At 38.6% G+C, this 24,157-nt stretch overlaps 1 protein-coding gene across 1 annotated transcript; it reads left to right on the forward strand.

Moving 5' to 3' along the window:
* The first annotated feature begins 21,689 nt into the window (after positions 1 to 21,689).
* On the forward strand, positions 21,690 to 23,350 carry LOC126699620 (cytochrome P450 89A2-like). The gene has a single exon (XM_050397547.1). It carries the CDS (start codon positions 21,759 to 21,761, stop codon positions 23,301 to 23,303), a length of 1,545 nt encoding a protein of 514 aa, XP_050253504.1. The 5' UTR covers positions 21,690 to 21,758; the 3' UTR covers positions 23,304 to 23,350.
* Positions 23,351 to 24,157: the final 807 nt, after the last annotated feature.

The following is a 24,157-nucleotide window of genomic DNA, read 5'->3' on the forward strand; positions in this document are numbered from 1 at the left end:
TCGCAGCTCTCGTCCCATTGAAACCCCTTCCACTTTTTCAGAAGCTGATAAAACGGCCGGCAGCGATCGGCAAACTTGGAGATAAATCGGTTCAGGGCGGCTAACATTCCAGTGAGCACTTGTACCTCTTTGGGATTGCTTGGTGGTTTGAGGCGGTTCACGGCTTCTATTTGATCGGGGTTAGCTTCTATTCCCCGAGTAAAGATCAGATATCCCAGGAACTTACTAGCCCCCACTCCGAAAGTGCACTTCTCGGCATTCAGGCGCAATTTGTGCCGACGTAGTATCTCGAACACTCCCCGGAGATCTTCGGTATGCTGTGACTCAATTCTGCTTTTTACCACCATATCGTCGATATAAACTTCAACCGTGCATCCAATTTTTTCTCGGAACATTCTCGTCATCATTCGCTGATACGTAGCCCCGGCATTCTTCAATCAAAACGGCATGACCTCGTAGTGATAGTTCGCATTCGGGGAGATAAATGCTGTCTTTTCTCGGTCTTCAGGCGCCAAGGCAATCTGGTGGTAGCCCTAGAAGGCATCCAGGAAGCTCATCCTCGGGTGCCCGTATGTTGCATCTACTAGCTGGTCAATCTTGGGCATCGGGAATGGGTCCTTGGGACATGCCTTGTTCAAGTCTGTGAAATCCACACAAACTCTCCATTTCCCGTTCTTCTTCTTCACCACGACAGTGTTTGCCAACCACTTCGGGAAGAATATCTCCTTTATGGCTCCGGCCTCCTTCAGCCGCTGTACTTCTAGGTTTACTGCATCGACGTGTTCTTTTGATGCTCTTCTCGGTCTCTGCTTCTTCGGTGGGAATAATGGATCCACGTTGAGTCTGTGGACAATGAATTCGGGATCTACGCCGGGCACTTCATAAGGGCTCCATGCGAAAACATCTATGTTCTGCAATAGGAACAACAACATCTCTACCCTTTCCCGGTCATTCATGCTTGTACCTATCTGGAAATATCTGTCAGTATCTGGGAGAATTCTTACCTTCAGCACCTCCTCAGCAACGTCCGCCCCAATTTCCCTCGGGGGTTTCTGTAATTACTATGCAGCCTCTTTCTCGGCGTGCTCAGCCTGACCGAGCTACTCCTTTTCCCACCTGACCGCGGCTACAAGGCATTGCTTCGCCACCTGTTGGTTCCCCCTTACCTCTGCAACTCCATACTCGGTAGGAAATTTTACTTTCACGTGAAGGGTGGACGGAACAGCCCCCATGGCGTGAATCTACGGCCTTCCCAGGATTGCGGTGTAAGGTGCGAATGATCGGACTACTATGAATGTAACTACAACTCCCTTGCCTTCCATGTCCACTGGGAGAGAGATTTGCCCCTCGGGAATCACAACTTTCCCGTCAAACGAGACCAACGGCGTGTCATACTTCGCCAAATCCTGGGTCTTTAACCCGAGCCCTTCGAAGAGGTCCAGGTACATGACGTCAGCCCCGCTACCTTGATCAATCATCACCCTCTTCACCAAGAATCCGCCTATCCGGGCTGTCACCACCAAAGCATCGTCGTGAGGTTGGATCATCCCTTCTAAATCATCTTCTCCGAACGAGATGGCCAGCCATCCAACTTTCTTTTTCTTCTTGGATGATTCTCCCTCCGCGCAAGCCACTGTCATTACCCTTTTTGCCGCTGTTGCTCTTCTTGGTGCGACATGAATGACGTCGATTACCCCCAGGGGTGGTGGAAGGGGGTTCCTTTTCTGTTGGGCGCCCTGCCCAGGTTCCCGGTCAATGGAATCTGCTACAAACTCTTTCAGGTGCCCTGCCTTCACTAACTGTCCGAGATGATCTTTTAATACCCTACACTGCTCGGTGGTGTGCCCCTTGTCTCTGTGATAGGTGCAGTATAGGTTTTGGTTCCTCCGAGATGGGTCGCCCCCTATTTTGTTCGGCCATCTGAAGAATGGCTCGTTCTTGATCCGTTCCAAGATTTTGTGCACGGGCTCTTTAAACACCACATTAACCCCTTCGATCTGCACCTCTGGTTCCTGCATTCTGAAGTCTCTTTTTGGTTTTGGCGGCAAGATGCTTTGTCGAGATCTCCCCACAAAAGGAGCTTTCCCCCTGCTTTGCAGCCGGTCATCCTCCAGGCGTTTGTACTCCTCTATGCGTCTCATCAGTTGCCTCATATCCTCCGGGGGTCTTCTTGTCAGCGACTCCCGCAATTCAGAATCTTCGGGGAGCCCCGTCCTGAAGGTGCTAGCCGCAATTTTCTCGTTTCCTCCACCAATCTCGTTGTAGAGTTCCCAGTATCGGCTGGCATAACTCCGAAGGGTTTCCCCGACCCTCATTTTCATGGAAAGCAATGCGTCGACCGGTTGTTGCACTTGGCTGCATGTTACGAACCTGCTGCCGAATTCCTGAATCAGCTCGGCAAAGCTGTGTATAGAGCCTTTCCGCAACCCATTGAACCATCTCAGTGCGGTAGAGCCGAGACTAGAGGGGAATACTTTACACATCAATGCATCGTTGTGCGCATGCAAAGTCATCATGTGGATGTAATGACTGACATGCTCCACGGGGTCTGTCCTCCCCTCATAGGAATTGAATGGTGGTTGCGTGAATCTGCTCAGCATGGGTGCCCATTCAATCTCATCGGAGAATGGAGACCGGGCTGCCATCCGCAAGGCTCTGCTCATGGCGTCCATTGCGGCGTTGTGGTGCCGCCGCTCCTCTGGTGACTCTGATCCTTGGTCATCATATCCATGCGATCGGGAATGGTCCCGTCTACGACGCGTCTCCCGGGAGTGTCGATGTGACTCTTGAGAGCGTGATCGGTCTTGGTATTGTTGCGTAACAGATCGGCTGGAACCCTCCTCGCCACGGTTTCTCCTGGGTTGGGGGTTGTGGTTCCTTTCGTGGCGCCGACCCCTTGCTTCCAGCTCCAAGTCTATTACCAATCTGCGTAACCACTCCAGCTCTCGGTCTCTATCATCATATTGCCGATGTGCTGAGACGCCTGAAATTGTCCGGTGTGTCTGGGCCGATCCTTCTCCCAATCCGGACCTTTCCTCTCCTCTTGGATGCTCCCTATCCTCCAGCCGTTTCTGCCTTCTCTCTCTCCACGTCGATCCCCGTGAAGATCCTGCGGAATTGCTCGGAACATGACCTCCTGAACGCTCCTCAGACATCTCCCTTGCTTGAGTCTCACTCGAACCACAGCTTCGTAAGAGGGCCCCACGGTGGGCGCCAATTGTAGGAACCAAGTTCAAGACTTCTGGGCCTTAGGTTACTTGGGCTCACAATTTATTTGTAGTGGGCTTAAGGATTTCCTACAATGGGTCGTTCTCGGCAGAGAAACTCAAAGCAACACTCTGTTTATACTCTCTTCTTGACTGTTTTCTCTCAATTTTTCTGAACCCCTTCTTCTCCCAACTTTCTTCTATTTATAGCTAAGGTTAGTGGGGAGATTATGATTACATCCACCGTTAATGCTACTGGAGGTCCAATATTATCTGATTAAAGTGGATGTTTAGGTGAAAGGGCGGTGCAGCATTTATGATCTTGGAACTTGGCTCCATCTTGGCCGACTATGTTCGGCAACTCAGTTCCCTGGGAATATCACAATTTCCCGGGAACAGTTCGTATATTTGACCGGGAATGTTTGTCCGATCACCTCTCGGCATTCAATACCCTACGCTTGTTCGTACATGAAGGAAGCTCCAAGAAGGGCGCAGGACAACTGGACCTTTCTGCTGGACCTTTGCCCAAGGCTGGTATGGGACTCGGCCCAGGGCCTGTGTGGGATTGGGCCCAGGGCCTGTGTGGGACTGGGCCCAGGGCCTGTATGGGCCTAGGATCTCGGTGTCGTACAAATTTAATTGTGATATTTTCAAAATATTAATCAAATAAAAAATTATTAAATACTAATATAAGATTAACAAAAGTAACATGATCAAGATTTATATGCACTTGTAGGCATAATTAGGCTTTCGTACACACCTAATGGGTTGTCCACTAAGGTTCACCTATTGGGCTTAAGTCGAAATCATACTGAGCAAGTTAGTTGCTGACCGCCATGTTGCTGGGACCTGCTGTATATTGTCATTTTTTTTCCCAATTCTGACGTACGTGAAGTGTGTCATCAATTGTCAATTTGAATAATTTTTTCTTAGTTTAAAAAATAAAATCTATGTCTTTGTCTAATACATAAATGTTTACACTACCGCACACTCTTGGTGTAGTGGTTACTCTACAAGTATAAATACTTGTAGGGTGTGGGAGACAAGGGCCGGGGTTCAAGTCTCTAAGAGGGAACTTCATACACATACACTTAGATTAGGCTAGAGTAGAAATTCTATCTTATATCAAAAAATACATAAATGTTTACAATAAGTGCATTATTTAATTGAGTAATAAGGTTTGATATACTAAAACAGATTATTTAAAACTTCAGACCCTATTGTTTGTGTGTGTTTTTAATAAGAAAAGATAAATAAACCGACCATCAAACTGGAGTGACAACTAACAACCCCTTTTCTTGATGTTTTTATGGCAGGTTTATTGTGAACTTCAGCTAAATGAACCAGCAACAAAAGAGGTTTTAAAATCTTAATTAGCATTGACAAAAGGGATAAAATAACTTAATAAAAATGCCGACAAAGAGATATTGAAATGGGCTCTTAAGGATGGGCTTACCATGGCAAAGCAACTGGGAATTGAGAACATTTGTATTGAAATGGATGCTGAGTTTATTGTTCAGCTTGTTTCAAGACCTTCAGTGGTCAATCTAATATTTGAACCTCTCTTAACTTAATGCAGGAACCTGATAAGGACCTTCCCTAATTCCTCGGTGGCGCACGTGTTCAGGGAAGCGAATGGTCGTGCTGACCGGTTAGCTAGGATGGGAGCAGAACTTGTTGTAACAAATTTTCACTTTTTGTTTAACCCACCGGATGTGGTGGCTGAGTTGCTGGCTAGAGATAAAGCTGGTCTTGTTTGTTGTAACAGACTTATTGTTTAGTAGTTTAATACTTTAATTCCAAGCGTCATTTACCAAAAAAAAAAAGAAATTGGCTCCTCGAAAGAGATTCTGGGCAGCTTCTTCGAAGAAATATGACATTCACAAAACCTCCTGACTTTCCACGTTTTATTACCATATTGTCTAAAATAAGGAGAATCTTCTTATTTTGGTCAAAGTGGATTTTCAAAGGCATTTAGTCCTAAATGTTCGTTGGAGTATGAAGTGCCTGGTTACCATCCAAGAAAGGACAGAGTTTTTTTTTTTTTTTTTTTTTGGTAATCATATTCAGCACAAAAAAGTTTTTTTTTTCATCTTTCCCTTTAATAATTACTATAAAATTATTACAAGGTAAAATTGCCAAATAAGGTTTTGTTTATTACTATTATTATTATTAGGGTGTAGGGATTTGAACCTGGCAATAGCGGCTTAATGCATTTGGGAGCCCTAAAGCGAAAACTAACATTGAGGCCTTTTATATATGTATATATGACTTAAAAATTTTCTCAAAAAAAAAAAAAGACTTAAAAAAATTAAATATTACTTAAACTCTATTATCTTGTTTATATGCAAAATTATTACTAATTAACATGAACCACTTAAAATAACTTTTTTAGAAAGTTTATAGACACAAAAAATTTGACAAAACTTTTTATACCTGTTGATGTCGTAGATTAATAGTAGTAAGTAAAAGAATGATGTTAGTAGTGGACCTAAGTGAGAACTAGTAAAAGTTTGCAAACTCAAATATTATGAAGATGTTGTGAATTTTTTTTTTTTTAGAAGTGCTACATTTACAATATTTTTCACAACAAATCCTAGGTGATAAATTGTTACTGATTCTAATTTAAACCTACTAGGCTATTACTAGAATTATTTTTTTGCCATCAATAAAGAATTTTTTGTAAAAATATTGTGGATGTAGCATTTTTCTCTCTTTTTTTCTTGTCTTTCATTTGATTAAAGAAAATTATTTTATTTGTTAGCTAATATTAGGGTTTAATTAATTAAAAAATAACCATATTGTCTAAAATTTGGGGGCCTTTTTTCGACTTAGAGCCTTAGACGACCGCATCAACTGCATCTACTATAGGGCCGACACTAAACCCTGGATGTATTAGTTGAAATTAACTAATTAAACTACAAAACTTTTGGTAATTTGCAAGATTTTGCTTTTAATGATTAGACCAAGACATCTTGGGGCGGAGCCATGTACATAGGTGAGGGGCCATGGCCCCCCCCAAAATTTTGAGAAGTTCTTCAATATATATATATATATATATATATATATTAATGTTTTCAAATTTTAGCCTACAAAAATAAGAGTTGCCCCCCCCCCCCCCCTAAATATTTAAATTAGTCCAATGATGCTTTTAAAAAAAATATTTGGTCTAATAGTTATTGTAAGGACCGGATTTGAGTCCTAAGCCCAAAAGTTAAAAGGATATAAGCCCAAAGAGCCCAATACAATGAATTTGTAGAAAATAGATTGGAAAACTAGGCTTTAATGAGTTGGGTAGTAATTATAGTAGATCTAAATGACAATAAAGTAAAAATAAACTGGTTGTATCTAATGAAAATTGTCATCGGCATAGTCCGAGGAGATCAATTCTTGTATATAATTCTTGAAGTTGATTACAAGTACAGTTCTTATTGCTATAGTATTTCACTCTCAATTCTCCGATCACCTGCCCTTAGGGTCTTCTTTCTATTTTATACTATCCTTGTTAGGACATATGTGATTCACTTGTTAGGAACATATGTCACTATTTTATGTAATTGGCTAATCCTTTGACAAAACGCACTTTACTTGTATTTTGGTAGATCTAGAATATGTTTAATGCTTCAAGAAACTATGTTTCAAGATCAAATGTTAAAACCATGCAAATCTGTCCAAGATTCAAGCTGAAAAGTGCAAGTTCATTAAAGCTCAACAGCTAGTTATCTATCGAGCTTGAAGAGCTATTCCAGCCCTGTAGCTCGACAGACAAGCATCTATTGAAGTTTATGAAAAACAGAATTTCAGTTCTGTTTTGACTCTAATCCGTGATCATGTATTTGAGCTTTCTTTTCTCACAACCCTAGACATATACAAGGATTATTTTAAGGGCCCTCAAAGGTGACACAAGTTGCACAAGTGTTAAGCAAAATTTGTTCAAGCAAATTGTGACCGGAGACAAAATTTGCCCTAGTTCCTCGTTCTTTTGAAGAAGTTGCTGTGTTTGTGTACCGTAGGGTTTTGTAACCAAGCATCTTTTGGATCTTCATCATGGATGAACTAAAGAACTTTACAGCCAACAACCTTCTCTAGTTGGTGATTGAAGTCACGTATGGGAATCCACGCAATCGGTTAGTCATGTACTAGGAGCTGTGTATCAAAAGGAGAAATTGTCACTACAGAACAAGTCCAATTGGGTATTGGGATAAGGGTTCAACTGTAGGTTGATATACGGTACTAGGATTCCTTTACTTGTAACAGCTTGTTGTGATAATAGTGGAATTTCGAGAGTGGCGACCTTAAAACCACCCGATGGGATTTTTACCATGTTGATTTTCCCCATGCATAAACAAATCACTGTGACAATTTAATTTCCGCTGCATTTAGTTTAATTGGTGATTTGTTTGTGCTACCACGCGTTTGCATGTTAATTTGATTAATGAATAAACTTGGCTAATTAATCAATTAATTCATCACAAGGGGTCAATACGTATTTGGCCTATCAATCCTCCTCCTTCATCTCTACGCTCCACGTGTAGATTAGATTGCTGGTGTTGATCCTTGTCCCATCAACACCTTCTTGAAGTCTTTGGAAAGTAGCTATAAGGCTGAAAGTTATTGTTCAGGTATCACTTCCTCATTAATGCGGCCAAAAAGTTAGCTACAGAACATTCAATGCAGTGGTAGCAGCTTTCTTTTAGATATTTCATAGCTCCCATGTCTCCATGACGTGTATCCTTGTCAATAGAAATTCCTAGAATGTTACTCTGGATGATGGGCCACACCTTCTGACCTCTGCCTTGCTTATCTAAGGAAGCATCCCTACACAGATCACCTTCCTAGACTATCATGCATAGATCCCTTCCTTTATTTATTAGTGCCGACCTCTATAACACGTTTACCCATCCTCGAACTACTAGGTGTCCTTGAATCGGACCCTCGGCCCATTAATTTCTACTAGGTCTATCATCCCTATAGTTATAGAGACAAAACTTTATCTTTTACAATTTTATTTTTTATTTTAAAATGTACTCTTATATCTGTTAAATATTTGATAAAGTTTGGCACCAAACATGTTTAGATCTATCTTTTTTAACCTGTTATGTGGCAATTAACAAGTCATTGACTCATTAAAATATATATATATATATATATATATATATATTATCACTAAAACAACACATGAAATGTCTCTTTAGTTGCCACATAATGAGTTAGAGTAAGATAGTTGAAAATATGTTTGAAGCATAACTTATTATTCCAAGTTTTGGATCATTCATGTTTTTGAAAATTTCATTAGTTCAATTGAAAGATTTTTTACTTACTTTAAAATTTGATAATTTGTATTAAAAATGAAACTTTCTAAGAATTTCACTATAAAAATGAATTTTATTTTATGAAAAATTGCCATCAAACATAATTTTGATTGAAAATACTAAGCACATTTTTTTGTTGGGTGTGTGTATATGTATAACTTATAAAATAAAAAAGTGTGTATATATATGTGTGTGTATATAATAAAAAAGCACGTGTACGTGTGGGGGATTGTCTTGATAAATATATTAGTCCAAAAACTTAGCCCCCCCAAATAAAAATTCCTAGATCTGCCTCTGAAGACACCAATTAGTTTTTGGTGTAAGTGGGGGTTAACCTCCAAATCTTTTATTCAACCATCAAAGACTTTACACCTGAATTCACAAACAAATTGAATTTTCGAAACTGTGAGAATGACCCCAAATCCACAAAGATCCACCACCTACCTAAAGCTCACCCAAACATACCACAATTAGCACCACCATTTTATTTTTTTTCTTCTCTCAAGGTTGATTCCTTTTCCAAATCTCTCACAAATATTAAAGATTCATTTTCTATTTTTTGCACACAAAAATAGAACACATTAATTCTCCAAGCATGTTACCCTCTAAATTCCAAAAGATTCAATGTTCATTGATTTGAATTTTAGACCAATCAATTAAAAAAGCAAATAAGATCTTTGTATTTATAAATTATAAGCCAAATCAAAATAGTAATGCAAAATTGTGAATTAATAGCTCTTTGGAGATTGTGAATAGAACTTATACTTCAATTTGAAGTGCTAAGGTCAAGATTTTCTTAGATTTTTATGGAAAAGCATATATGAGAGAGAGAGAGAGAGAGAGAGAGAGAGAGAGAGAGAGAGAGAGAGAGAGAGAGAGGCAAGTTTGGATATTAGAGGGTGCTGATGAGAGAGAAAATGGGTTGGGATCTATTAGATGTGTAAATTTGATCATATGCGTCTCACATACCAGGACATATGTTATTCTATAATGCTACCACATAGTTTGTTTGGAGGAAATTCCTTCAAATTAGGTTGTAGACTTGTAACTAAACTTTACTCTAAAAAAAATACTAATTCTCATTATTGTTTTTAAAAATAACTTGAGTAACGGTTTATTTTTCTTTTTTACCCATATGTGTTTGTTTTCAAAACAATATTTGTTTTATTTTTTATGCCTCTATAATTCCCTCCAAAATATATAAATATAAATATATACACACACACTAGCCTCGTCACACACGCTTTGCTTGTGCGATGAGGTTTTTTTTAATTTTTTTTTTTGGTCTAGTGTCATAATTTCCCTTTATTTAAAAATTTTGGATAAGTTTGTTTTGACTTTTGAAGAGGAGGATTAGTAGGAGAGTGTTCTATTTTGTAAGCATTTTAAGTAGAGTTAGAGATATATTTGTACAGGATTGTCCTAAAAAAATTTCCCTTTTAAACCTAATGTTTACAAGTATTTCTAAACCATATAAAAGTCTAGTTCAAAGAGGAGAATCCTCTTATAAATAGTGTAGATACTTACTTGTAATTTGTTAGTAATATATAAAAATAAGAATTATTATGTTAAAAAGTAGGTTAAACTAAAATAGTCTGATACACAAATAGCAAACAGCTAAACAAGTTTATTACATTAGTGTATTCTAATTAAATTGTTGAGAATTTTCTATATGATTGTAATATGTTGGATTATTGTATCTATCTCCAAAAAATTATATAGAAAATGTATCCATACTTTTGTTTTGAAATTTTAAAACATAAATGTATTATATTTGTACTATGCACATACCAGGACAAAATGGGCTTCTGCCCTTTTTGGGCAAATTAATTAGTCTTTTGCCCTTCTTCCCAAACTAAATAGGTAAATGCCCCTCTTTTGAAAATCGAGTTTCTCAAAATTAAGTTAAAAAAAAAAAATTTGGAGCTCTATAGTGACGTTTTTAAGGATTTATAGTGACATTTTAAGAACCTATAGTAACGTTTTATAACTTGATATCCATGAAATCGAGTTATAGGCAATAAAATTGCTTATAACTCGATTTCATGGATATCAAGTTACAAAACGCCACTATAGGTCTTTATAAACGTCACTATAGGTCCTTGAAAACGTCACTATAGGGCTTAAATCGATTTTGAAAAACTCGATTTTCAAAAGAGGGGTATTTCCCTATTTAGTTTGGGAAGAAGGGCAAAAGGCTAATTAATTTGCCCGAAAAGGGCAGAAGCCCATTTTGTCCGCACATACCGTTCATTTTGCATTTATGTACGTACCTTTTATGAAAGATGCTTACCCGTCTGTATACTTACAATATCGTACACGTATGATGTACCATATTTTGCTAACTATTCTCCGTACAACATAGTGAATATACTTCAAACGAAATGGTTGGAATGGTACCGAATTTATAATTTTGGTGTTATTGTTAAGAGGAAACCATTGTCAATCATTTGAAGCTCTTCATTCTGATGAGCAGGAAATGTCTAAGGCTGTTCAACTTTTTGATTTGGTTAGGCATATTGTTGAGTAAACTTTGTTTTACCATATTCTTCGAAGTATTGGTGTGGCTGATATTTGGCTAGGCATGCTAAGCTTTTAATTTGTCACCATCAACATCAAGTATGATTAGAAGATGTACCTGTCACAGGAGTTTACCACAATGAAGTATCCTTTGAAGGTCCATCTATCTCCTATAGGACTTCAATGGTTAATAGGTCCATTTTATGTTGTAGCCGAAGACTACACCTACGATTAGTAGTATATATATATATATATATAAAAGGATTCTCTTCTTCGGACTGGACTTTTTTGTGAAAAAAAAATACCCCTAAACTTTACGTTTAACAGGAAACAAACTTAAGGACAATCCAGAAAAAATATATCTCAAACTCCACTTAAAATGGCTACAAAATATGATACACTCCTACTAATCCATATTTTCAAAACAAACTTATCCAAAATTTTTATAAAATAATTAAAAAAAATTGAAAATTATGACACTAGACTAAAAAATAAAAAGCCTTATCGCACGGCAAAGCGTGTGTGATGAGACTAATATATATATATATATATATAGGGTTGGATTCAAGTTACACCTGGTATAACTCTAAACAATGTTACACCACTCAATATTTTTAAATTGGATGTGAATATTGACAAATCCATCGTTAAATTACATTATCTTCGTATACATGCTTGCAAAATTTTGAGGTGATCAAAAATTAATAGCCATGTCATCAATCAATTATTAAAATTCAAATTTTTGTAGTTTAAAATAATGCATAAAAGATGAGTTTATAGATCAAATGGTAAATAGCATCCAATTGATATTAAAATTGGCATGCATGTTAAGAACATATAGAACATGTAATTCAACGGTTGGAGTTTCAAAATATTAATTCAATAACAAATTATTGGGTGGTGTAACTTTACACATTTTTTATACCGTAGATTTATAAAAGATCTAACTGTTAAAAAAGACACCATTAAATGCTATTGTTTTACACTTTATTACCTAATTAATACTAGCATTTTCTCTCTCCTTATTTATTGCTTTCCACCAAATAATATTTTTTTCAACACAATCTAACAAATATATATATATATATATATATATATATATATGCTTTCCACCAAATAATATATACTCCCACTGTCCCAGTTTGTTTATCCTTTATTCCATTTTAGGATGTCCCAAAATATTATCCTGTTTTTAAAAATAAAAGTCATTAATTTACTAATGTTCCTATTATACCTCTACCTTATTTTCAAAACTATTTGAAAAGAAAACTAACAAATATTTAAAAAAATCAATCTAATTAGGGCACCTTTTTAGTTGCCTCATTAAGAATAACTCTTTAAAAAAAAGTTGATAAATTTATTTAAAGGTAATTTTGTAAACTTAAACTACCTCTATCCCAGTTTGTTTGTCCTCTATTCCATTTTGAGATGTCCCAAAATATTGTCCTATTTGTAAAAGTAAAAATTATTAGTTAACTAATGTTTCTATTATATCCCTACTTTATTTTCAAAACTATTTGAAAAGAAAACAAACTAATATTTAAAAAAATCAATTTAATTGGGGCACCTTTTTAGTTGCCTCATTAAAAATAACTCTTTTTTAAAAAAACTAATAAATTTATTTAAGAGTAGTTTTGTAAACTTATACATTTTTATAAGGCGGACAAGACAATAAATGATATTCCCTTAAAATGTTTGACTTTTCAAATAAGACAAACAAATTGGGACGAAGGGAGTATATTTTTATAAGACAGACAAGATAATAAATTATGTTCCCTTAAAAAGCTTGACTTTTCAAACATGACAAACAAATTGAGACGAAGGAAGTATATGCTACGTTAAACATTTTCAAACTTCCAAAATTCCAACCTGTTTCAAGTAAATAAATTTCATTACACTTTTCAATAAAATTAGGCTAGAAATTTCGGGTAATTATTATTATTTTTTTCCTCTCTCTTTCAAATCTCCTGAAATGTATTTAAAATTGTTCCAAATGGCAAAGCACAAACAAAACTCAGCCAAGTTTCCTTGCACAACTTGGCTAGCATTCTCCCACTATATTTATTATTTAAGCTAGCCAAGTCGTACAAGGAAACTTGGCTGAGTTTTGTTCGTGCTTTGCCATTTGGAACAATTTTAAATACATTTCAGGAGATTTGAAAGAGAGAGGGAAAAATAATAATAATTACCCGAAATGTCTAGCCTAATTTTATTGAAAAGTTTAATGAAATTTATTTACTTGAAACAGGTTGGAACTTTGGAAGTTTGAAAATTTTTAACATAGCATATATATATTATTTGGTGGAAAGCATATATATATATATATATATATATATATATTTTGTTAGATTGTGTTTATGAAAATATTATTTGGTGGAAAGCAATAAATAAGAAGAGAGAGAATGTTAGTATTAATTAGGTAATAAGGTGAAAAGTAATAGCATTTAATGGTGTCTTTTTTAACCGTCAGATCTTTTAGAAATCTACGGTGTAAAAAATATGTAACTTTACAAGAGTTACAACAGGTGTAACTTGAACTCATCTCATATATATATATATATATATATATATATAGATTGAGTTCAAATTACACTTGGTGTAACTCTAAAGAATTACACTTTTTCTACACCATTAGATTTAAGTAGATCTAACGGTAAAATTAATGAATCCATTAATGCTGATTACTACCTCATTTATTATTCCCTTATTTTTTTTAGAGGGGGAGAGAAGATGAAGATGATGATGGAGAGCAGAGAGTTAATGTTGTTTTTTATTTATTTATTTATTTATTTTTATAAGAAGAATTAATGACTTAGTTACTAATTTCTAGGTAACAATAATAACATAACTATGAGTTACAACATTAATGAGGTAGTAAATTTTACACCAGTGAATAAGCCTATATTAAGCGTTAAGAAACCACTGTAAAACATGGAATGTGAGTTCTCTCAAGGCGAAAAGTCCATAGAAGAAGAGGCGGAGCTCCAACGGAGCACTAAGAAAGCAAAAGATGTGAAGGGAGCATCGGAGTTCGGCTCTCCCCCTTCCTACAGAGATAAGCTTATCGGTGAGATGCCAGGTGCCTTTGCATAGGCCTTCAACCTTGATAGCTATGAGATGGATATGTCCACACCGTCAGTGAGTATGGGTGAGCTAGTTAACGGTATGGTGGCTGTCAACTTGGACCAGGATCCAAGGAGGTCCATTAGAGCAAGATGGAACCACGCCTTGATAGTAAAGGTGTTTGGACAGATGGTGGGTTTCCATTATCTCTGCTCGAAGGTTATGAGCTTATGGAAGCTAGCGGGGCGGCTTGACTGCGTCGACCTTGGTTGGGATTTCTTCCTTATGAGGTTCGGACTAGTTGAGGATTTTGAGAACATCATCAAGGGAGGACCATGGTTCATCGAAGGCCATTTTTTGACGATTAGAGCGTGGGAACCAAATTTCAAACCAACTAGTGTAGTGTGCAATTTAGTGGCTGTGTGGATCAGGTTATCGGAGCTACCTTTTGAATACTACGATCCTAGGGTACTAAGAGAAATTGTCTCTGCTATTGGACCAATCCTGAGGGTGGATTCTAATACTGAGTTAGAGGCAAGGGGTTGATTTGCGAGAATTTGTATCTAGGTTAACCTGGACAAGTTGTTGACCACAAGCATCTTGCTTAAAGGGGTTGTACAGGAAATGCTCTATAAGGGTATTAACACCCTATGTTTTTCATGTGGCCGAGTGGGGCATCAGCGGGAAGGATGCCCATTTACAGTCAAGGAAATAACGCGAACATCGGAGGTGGAGGGTCCTGACTCTTCTGCCGATAAAGCTGACACTAGTGGGGTGGCTGGTGCCTGTTCACAAGAGGCAAGAAAGGTGGATTTTGATTTGAAAGGTGATGGGAAGGATGCGTATGGCCCTTGGTTGCTTGTTAAGAGAAAGAAAGCAGGAGCTAAAACTAAGGGGCTTCGAAACACCAATTAGGGAGTGGACGTGGGCCTGGGTAAAGGGTACTTTCGGTATGGTGAGGCTTCACCTAGGCATGTTAACATGACACGTGAGAAGCCACCCTATAATGTTAGATATGGGTTTGACAAAGAAAAAAAGGAGGCAGGCCACAGGGTGTCTTTAAGCCCACCCTCGTTTAGAGAAAAGAAAAGCAACCCCTATTTTCCACAGAACCGAAGCTTCAGTCCTCTTAAGAAGCCCTTTTTCATGATTCTGAAAGTGCTCCTTTCTTTTCCTTCGGTGCAAGGACCAACTCCATGAACGGGACATCTTCTAGCTCGTCGGATGCTTGTGTCTCTGGCGTGAGAAGTTTTGTTGGCACAACCTTACCGCTAGGCTTGGGGAGTAATGGGAAGGCTGATGGCAGGGATGGACGGCTGGAGCAAGCAAGAATAGGCAATTTTCCGAAAGGGAAAAATCATGGTGGTATTTCTGAGTATGCTAGCACAAATAAAAGCAAGCCCCACCATGATTTGGGGCTGGTATGATCTGGAAGAGATGCAAGCGTGGCAGCACATCTTCCCTCTAACTCCAGAAAGCAAAAAGAGGGGATGGCTTCCATTGTCAGACCCGGCGTGGATGGAATGGGATTGCCCTTGGTGGATATTTTCGTCAGACAACTAAGGGGGAAGCACAAGTTTTCGAGTGGTGAGCGCTATCTCCACAATCTCTAGATCAAAGCTTGAAAGACTTGGAACTGGAGGAAGAGGATGTGGTAAGGAAAATTTGGATGTCCAAGATGGGGGTAGTGAGGTGTTGGGGAAACGTAATTTCCAAGAGTCTGATTCAAGCTGAAGCAACCTTGAGGGGGTCAAACTTGCTGATATCATTAAGGGAGGCACAGATAGGAGTACTGGAACATATGGTGCTGCTTGCACAGGGAGTGGATCTCTCCAAGAGATCTCTGAGGGAGTTGGGATGGAGATTTCTAAGCAAGATGGAAGCTCAGAATCTGCATAAAGGTGCGATGGTTCTCCCCATTTCTGTCCCAATGAATATTTTACTATGGAATTATAGGGGGGCTTTGAACCCTCGTTTTCATGTCACTCTAAAGAATTTGATCGATACCCACACTCCCACAATTGTGATTATTACTGAAACTCAAGTTGGTGGAAAGAAGGCAAAGGATATAACTGATAGGCTTCCTTTTGATGGAGCCTTACATGCTGACACTATTGGCTACTCGAGTGGTATTTGAGTGCTTTGGAAGTTTAATGCGGTTGAAGTTACACAATTAGCAAAAACTGAACAGGAAATACACGTGGTGGTCAAGGTACGTGCTCTAAATTCTTCCTGGTTACTTTCAGCCATTTATGCTAGTCCTAGATTAGAGGAAAGGAAATTGCTGTGGAAAATTTTAGCTGCTATTTCCCCCATGCACGAATTACCCTGGCTGATGTTGGGTGATTTTAATGAGTTGCTAGCTAGTAGTGACAAGCTAGGAGGGAAGCCTTTTAATCCTAGAAGAGTTCAAATGTTTAAGGACTGTTTGGACTCTTATGGTATGGTGGATTTGGGCTTTCATGGGCCTAGATTCACTTGGGTCAAAAAAAGGGAGGTGGGCCACTTCATTCAAGAGAGATTGGATAGAGGGTTTGCAAATTTTGATTGGAGAGGGATGTATCTAGAGGCGGCAATTCACCATCTGGCTTGCACTCATTCTGACCACTGTCCAGTGCTGCTTAAAATGGATGATCATGGCCTGTCAAGTTTTTGCAGGCCTTTTCGATTCCAACCCATGTGGATGTCTCATCCCCTATTCCCGAAAGTTGTAGTTGACTCTTGGACTGAAGATGGACCCTTGAAATTAACTGTTGAGAAGTTCACAGCTGATGTCAAGATTTGGAATAAAGAAGTCTTTGGAGATATCTTCCAAAGAAAAAAAAAGAATTGAGGCTAGACTTAGAGGAATTCAAACTAGAATTGCTGAAGGGCCGAATAGTCATCTCCTAAACCTAGAAAGTCATCTTAGAAAGGAGTATTTCGAAGTTCTCCAACACGAGGAGGAGTTCTGGTCTGTAAAATCAAGGTACAACTGGCTTATACAGGGTGATAGAAACACAAGCTTCTTCCATACCTCGACCTTGATTCGAAGAAGAAGGAATAGAATCCTATGCCTTAAGGACAGCCTTAGGAATTGGGTTTAGGGCGAGAGTGAAATCGCTGAGCTGATTAGAAGCGGATTTATAAAGCTCTTCTCTACTAGTGTTACTAGTGTCCCTAGAATGAGGTGGAGTTTGAGCATTTGGCCTAGTTTCCTCGGGAATGAAGATGCTAGCACCTTATGTGCAAATTTGACTAGACTTGAAGTAAAGGAGGGATTGGGGAGTCTTAAGCCACTTAAAGCTCTAGGACCTGATGGGATTCATGCAGGGTTTTTCCAAGCTTATTGGCAGCAAGTTGGTACTTTGGTGATAAATGAAGTGTTTAAGGTGTTTCAAAGCTCCACCATGCCCCCTCACCTAAATGAGACCCTTATCACTCTCATCCCAAAGCATCTAGGGGCTGATTGTCTGGCTTCCTTTAGACCTATAAGCCTATGTAACACAGTGTACAAAGTGGTCACCAAGATCATAGTCAAGAGACTTCGTCCTTTTTTGCCTAAACTCATATCTCCCCTCCAAATCGCCTTTGTTTCGGGAAGAATGGGGTTGGATAATATGATCATCACACAAGAGCTTATTCATACAATGATGCTCAAAAAGGGGAAAACGGGGTTTATGGCCATCAAAATAGATTTGGAGAAAGCTTATGATAGACTTGAGTGGCCTTTTATTAGAGATGTTCTTGAGCTCTACAGGCTGCCCCCCTCTCTAATCAAACTCATTATGAGTTGTGTGTCTAGTTCGTCAATATCTATTCCTCTCAATGGTGGCAAACTTGACCCCTTTCATCCTTCAAGTGGTATTAGACAAAGGGATCCCCTCTCCCTGTATTTATTCATCATGTGTATAGAAGTGCTTAGGTTTCTTATTTCGCAGAGGTGTGAGGAAAATTTGTGGGATTCGGTCTGGGCTTCAAGAGGTGGGCAAGCTTTTTTCCATCTTTTCTTTGTCGACGACCTTGTCCTTTTTGCAAAAGTTGATTTACGGAATTGTATTAGTGTGAGAGACCTTGGATACCTTTTGTGAATTTTCGGGTCAAAAAGTTAGCCTGAATAAGTCTAAAGTTTATTTCTCCTGAAATACCAGTCCTGAATCTAGAAAGGAGATGTGTGGGGTGCTTGGCATTCACTCGACCCCAAATCTTGGTAAGTACTTGGGTTTCTCGATCAAGCACCCGAGGTCAACATCACAAGATTTTAACTTTGTGGTGGAAAGGGTTCAAAATAAGCTGTAAGGCTGGAAAATAAACTTACTGTCGATGGCAGGTAGGGTAGTGATTGCCCAATCAGTCCTCTCGGCAATCCCTGCCTATGTGATGTAAGGGTGCATGCTCCCTACCCGAATTCTAAATAATCTTGATAAGGTTAATAGGAATTTTGTGTGGGGATCGATGGAAGATCATAGAAAATTGCATATGGTTAGCTAGCGAAAAGTTACTAAACCGAAGTGCCGAGGGGGTTTAGGCATTCAGGAAGCAAAAGGAAGAAATTTAACTTTAGCTACTAAATTGTGTTGGCATATGGAGAACTCAAAAAGTGGAGGCTGGGTTGATGTGTTGAGGAAAAAGTACATGGCTGGGCCTGCTAGAAAGCCAAAGGCTCATACTAGAGCTTGGAATGCAGTGAAGATTGGAAGAAGCATTTATGGGAAGGGCTCTAAGTGGATAGTGGGTTGCAACAGCCCACTGAGCTTCTAGAATGATAAGTGGTTGAATATTGGCACAATCAGGTCCCTCATTAAAGGCCTGTTGAACCAAGGAAAGAGTGAGGTGTGCATTAAGGAGGTGACTATGAATAATGGCTGGGACTTGACTAACCTCTCCTTTGTCTTCCCTAAACACATTCTGAAGGCAGTGAGAGCCACCCCTCTTAGAAGATTTTCTGTGAGGGAGGATCACAAGAGCTGGATTTCCAGCTTAAATGGGGAGTTTGACTCAAGAAATGCGTACCTATTGGCTATTGATGAGAACCTTAAAAGATCAGATTTTCATGGAAAATGGATTTGGAAGCTCCAAACTTCGCCCAAGATTAAAATGTTTCTATGGAAATGCTTGCACATAAGCTTACTAGTGAAAGCCATTTTGACACATCATGGTATTGGCGGTTTGAGAGGCTGTGATATTTTCACAGAATTGGAGGAAAGTATTAATCATGTTCTAAGGGATTGCCCGACAGCAAAAAACTTTTGGGAGCAATCAAGCTGCCCTGATAATCTAAAACAGTCCTTCTCGGATGATCTTGTGGCATGGATAAAAAAGAATGCCTTAGATTCTTCAAAGGCACATGGTAAGGATTATGACCGGTGCAATTTCTTCCTGCTTGGCTTGTGGAATTTGTGGCTACAACAGAATAGAAAAGCTTTTAAGCAACAATCTCCCAACCCAAATTTGGTTCAAGTGGTGGAAATGCAAACATGTGAGCTTATGTACTGTGTTTTGGAGCCTAACACAGGGAAAGATAGACAATTGAAGTAGGTCCAATGGTTGAAACCAACTAAAGGTTGGCATAAGCTAAATACAGATGGCTCGGTTGTTAGCACTAATGGGCTGTTAGGGTGTGGCAGTTTGCGTAGAGATAGCGCCGGACAGTGGGTTGTGGGATTTACAAAGTCCATCAGTGTTAGCTCAAGTATCGCCATGAAGTTGTGGGCATTGAGGGATGGGCTGGGGCTATGTTTAGAAAGGGGAATTTCTGCAATGGAGATTGAACTTGATGCAACCGCAACAATTTCCTTAGTTTCAAGTAATGTCAATGCTAATGGAGATTTGTCTGGTCTTGTTGATGATTGCAAGGAATTGTTGCTACGTCTGCCTCAAGTTAAATTATCGCATTGCTTCAGGTAAGCAAATTCTTGTGCCGATGCTTTAGCAAAACTGGGATCGACTTCCGCTGATTTGTCTTTAGTTTTTGTTCCCCGCCCCACCACCCCCCCCCCCCCCTGTTATTTTGCAGCTCCTGTATGATGCTATGATGGGCATATGTTACTCTAGACTTTGTACAACTGGTGCTGCTGCCAGTGTTTCTTAGTTAATGTTAATTCCATGTTTACCCAAAAAAAAAAATTTACACCAGTGAAGAATTTCCATATCTGTCTTATCTAGACTTCAGTTTATGGTCTTCTTCCTCAAAACTTCAGAAGTGAAATTTTTATTATTATTTTATGTTTAGGAGTGCTTGATTGCTTCGTTCATTTGCTACCACCTGTGAAGCTCTTCTTTCATGGGGCCATGCTTTCCCTTATGGTCTTCTTTTGGCCAATATGGACCGATGTCTTATCTAGACTTCAGTTTATGGTCTTCTTCCTCAAATTGTTAACTTCTTAATTATCCTCCAAAATGGGAGGAGTAAAGGAGAGCATCAAATTTCAAGGTCCGACATAAATAACTATGGCCGAAACCTGTCTTCCCAATTTGAAAGAAACAACCTTCACAGGTTTCACGTTGTAATGATTAATTCCTACCAACCATTAAAAACAAATTGTGTATTGATTAGAATTATATATAAAGAATTTATCACAAAAAAGACATACATACAAAAAATTCACCAAGCAAATAACCAAAACAAATCAAATTATATTTGGGGGAATGGGAACAAAAGTTGAAACTGCAGGTACTATAAGTTGTGATTTTAGTCCTTAGTTGAATTCCAACACCATTTTGTCTAAACTAAAAAGTCTAAACTAAAAAATGAAAAAGAAGGTAGGGTGCATTTTTCTGGTGGGGTACATTGCGAGAGAGAAGTGAAACACAAATATTTTGAAGATAGAAATAGACTACCTATGTAGGATAAGTTTTTGCTGTCCCTATTTTTTTGGAGAATGTTTTGCTGTTCCTATTTTATAGCATTAAAAAATGTAGAAATAATAGAGAAGAAAAAAGTACAATAATACTGCATCAAATTTTTTTGGCTACAAATTTTATAATTATTGCTTGAGTGATGAAGAAAGAATTGTGGTTTCATTATTCTTAGTTATGTCTACCACTCAAGTAGACAAACTCAACGGTTGATCTTAATTAATTAAAAAAAAAAAAAAAAAAACTTAACAGTTATAAAATTTATTATAAAAACATTATGTATAAGGGATTTTTAGTGGGACCAAGGTAGCAAAAATAGAAAATCAAAACAATTTAATGTGTCTAGATTTAAATAGAAAACCAAAACAATTAAGACATTTATCCTACCAATCCCATTTTATTATCAAATATGTAAACTTTTTATGACAATATTGACATTCCCTTAATATTTTTTTCATTCAATAATGGCCTGTGTTTTTTTCACTGTTTCACATACTGTGTAATGACTCACTTTTTCAGTTTATAAAAAACGCTGTTACACGGTGTGTGACAGAGATTTTCCCATAACAAGCTTGTGCGTAATTCACGTTTTCAGCTTAAAAAAAATAAAAAATAAAAAATAAAAAAACAGATTTTGAGTTTTTCTCCTTCAATAATTGTCCTCCCTTTCTATCTTTTTCTCTCTCAAAAGTGATAACAATCAAATTTACTTACTCGTCTTTTGTCCTCATTTCTTTTCAGAAAAGGTTATCCCTTTAAATTTATTAGCTCATTTTAACACTTAACCCACACTAAAGAGCCACACACTCGCTTATCAAACATGGAGACCTGGTTCATCATCGTTATCTCTCTCTGCATCTCAGCCCTTCTCAAATCTCTCCTCAACCTCACCACCAACAACAAAGTCTCTGAAAACAATAAGCTCCCTCCTGGACCCTACACCATTCCCATCATTGGCAACTTCCTATGGCTCCGCAAACCCTTCCCTGAACTCGAACTCATCATCCGCAAACTCCATGCCAAGTACGGACCCATCATCACCATTTACATAGGCTTTCGCCCTGCTATCTTCGTTGCCGACCGCTCTCTCGCTCACAAAGCTCTCGTCCAAAACGGTGCCGTTTTCGCTGACCGCCCAACTCCTCTACCAACAAACGCGGTCATATCTAGCAACCAACACAATATCAGCTCAGCTTATTACGGTCCCACATGGCGACTCTTTCGTCGCAATCTCAGTTCGGAGATTCTTCACCCTTCACGCGTGAAATCCTACTCCCACGCGCGCAAGTGGGTTTTGGATATCCTCCTCAGCCGCCTTGATTCTCAGTCTAAATCCGGTAAACAGATTGTTGTTAAAGAAGATTTCCAATACTCCATGTTTTGTTTGTTGGTGCTCATGTGTTTCGGAGACAAACTCGGAGAAACCCAGATTAAGAAAATCGAAGAGATTCAGCGTCGCTTGCTTTTGAGCTTTGGTCGGTTTAGTATACTCAATTTTTGGCCCAGTATTGGAAGGATTGTATTTCGTAAGCGTTGGGAAGAGTTGTTTCAAATTCGGAGAAACCAGGAATCTGTGTTAAGGCCTTTGATAGAAGCGAGGAGGAAAGTGAAGCTAGAAAGACAGAGCAAAGTGAAAGAAGATAAAAATAATGATGAGTTTGTTGTGTCGTATGTGGATACGTTGTTGGACTTGGAGTTACCAGAGGAAAAGAGGAAGCTTTCTGAGGAGGAAATGGTTAGTTTGTGCTCGGAGTTTCTCAACGGAGGTACAGATACTACGTCCACAGCATTGGAGTGGATTATGGCGAATTTGGTGAAATACCCGCAAATCCAAGAGAGGCTTTTTGTGGAGATTAAAGGGGTTGTTGGTGATGGAGAAAAGGAAGTAAAAGAAGAGGATTTGAACAAGATGACTTATTTGAAAGCAGTGGTTTTGGAGGGTTTAAGGAGACACCCACCTGGGCATTTTGTGTTGCCACATGCAGTGACTGAGGATGTGGTTTTGGACGGGTATTTGGTACCAAAGAATGCTACTTTGAATTTCATGGTGGCAGAAATGGGGTGGGACTCGAGGGTTTGGGAATATCCTATGGAGTTTAAGCCTGAGAGATTCTTGAGTGGTGAAGATGGTGTGTTTGATATAACTGGAAGCAGAGAGATTAAGATGATGCCATTTGGTGCGGGGAGGAGGATTTGTCCTGCTTCTGGTATGGCAATACTGCATTTGGAGTATTTTGTGGCCAATTTGGTTTGGAATTTTGAGTGGAAAGCTGTTGATGGTGATGAGATTGATTTGTCAGAGAAGCTGGAGTTCACCATGGTGATGAAGAATCCTCTCAAGGCCCACTTATCTCCAAGGCGTTAAATGGTTCTATCACTATGAAAGTGGTTTTTTTTTTTTTTTTTTTTTAACACTATATGTGTGTGTTTGGGTTCCGCGTTGCTGTGTCTGCATTTTCACGGTTTTTTTTTTTTTTTTTAAATTTCACGCCTTTTGCAGAAAAGGGGGACAAACGGCACTGTAGCGGCACTATAGCAATACTGTTTATGGGACTCACAGTCACTTTATTCATTAAAAAATATTAAAAATGGGTCTCACAGTACTATTTACATATTTAAAAATTATTTTGCTACAGTGTTTTCAGTTTTCAGTTTCAGCAACAATAAGTTCGATCCAAACACACCCTATGACTATGATAGTGTTATTTGAAATAAAGTTAAATGAATAAAAGTTACATAACATATTGGACATCACCGTAGGATATCTTTCTCCAAAGAAATTTAAGCGTGAACCTCAAAATAGACCACCTCTTTTTCTCTACCGTTAGACTACACTCTCTGAATACCTTGACTCGTGGCCTACCTTCCATGTATTGGCTGAGTACAAATAAGTGGTGCCTTGGCCCTTTGTACGTGCTCCACTCCATCTGAATTTGTTTCTTTCAAGCCTTCACACCATTTCTATTGTTTCTGTGCTTGTTTGATTCTATTATATGTACTGGGTGATATTTATCTCTTGTGGTATGAAGGATGTGTGGGCTTTTGGACCTATGTTCCTTGCCTTTTATCCTTTCCTTGGACTGGGTGTTGCTTGGGCGAAGGCCCTGCCGAGCCCATGTTTTTTCTTTCTTGCGTCTGTGTGCCTCTTGGCTATTGATCTTGCCATATCACTTTATCGTGCATGCTATAGTTTTAGCTCTCTTTTCATTTCTTGTTACC

The sequence above is a fragment of the Quercus robur genome, chromosome 9 (assembly GCF_932294415.1).
Source record: "Quercus robur chromosome 9, dhQueRobu3.1, whole genome shotgun sequence".
Lineage (NCBI taxonomy): Eukaryota > Viridiplantae > Streptophyta > Magnoliopsida > Fagales > Fagaceae > Quercus > Quercus robur.

Excerpts from the sequence above, each read along its gene's own strand:
- LOC126699620 (XM_050397547.1), top strand. The coding sequence starts at position 21,759 with ATGGAGACCTGGTTCATCATCGTTATCTCTCTCTGCATCTCAGCCCTT.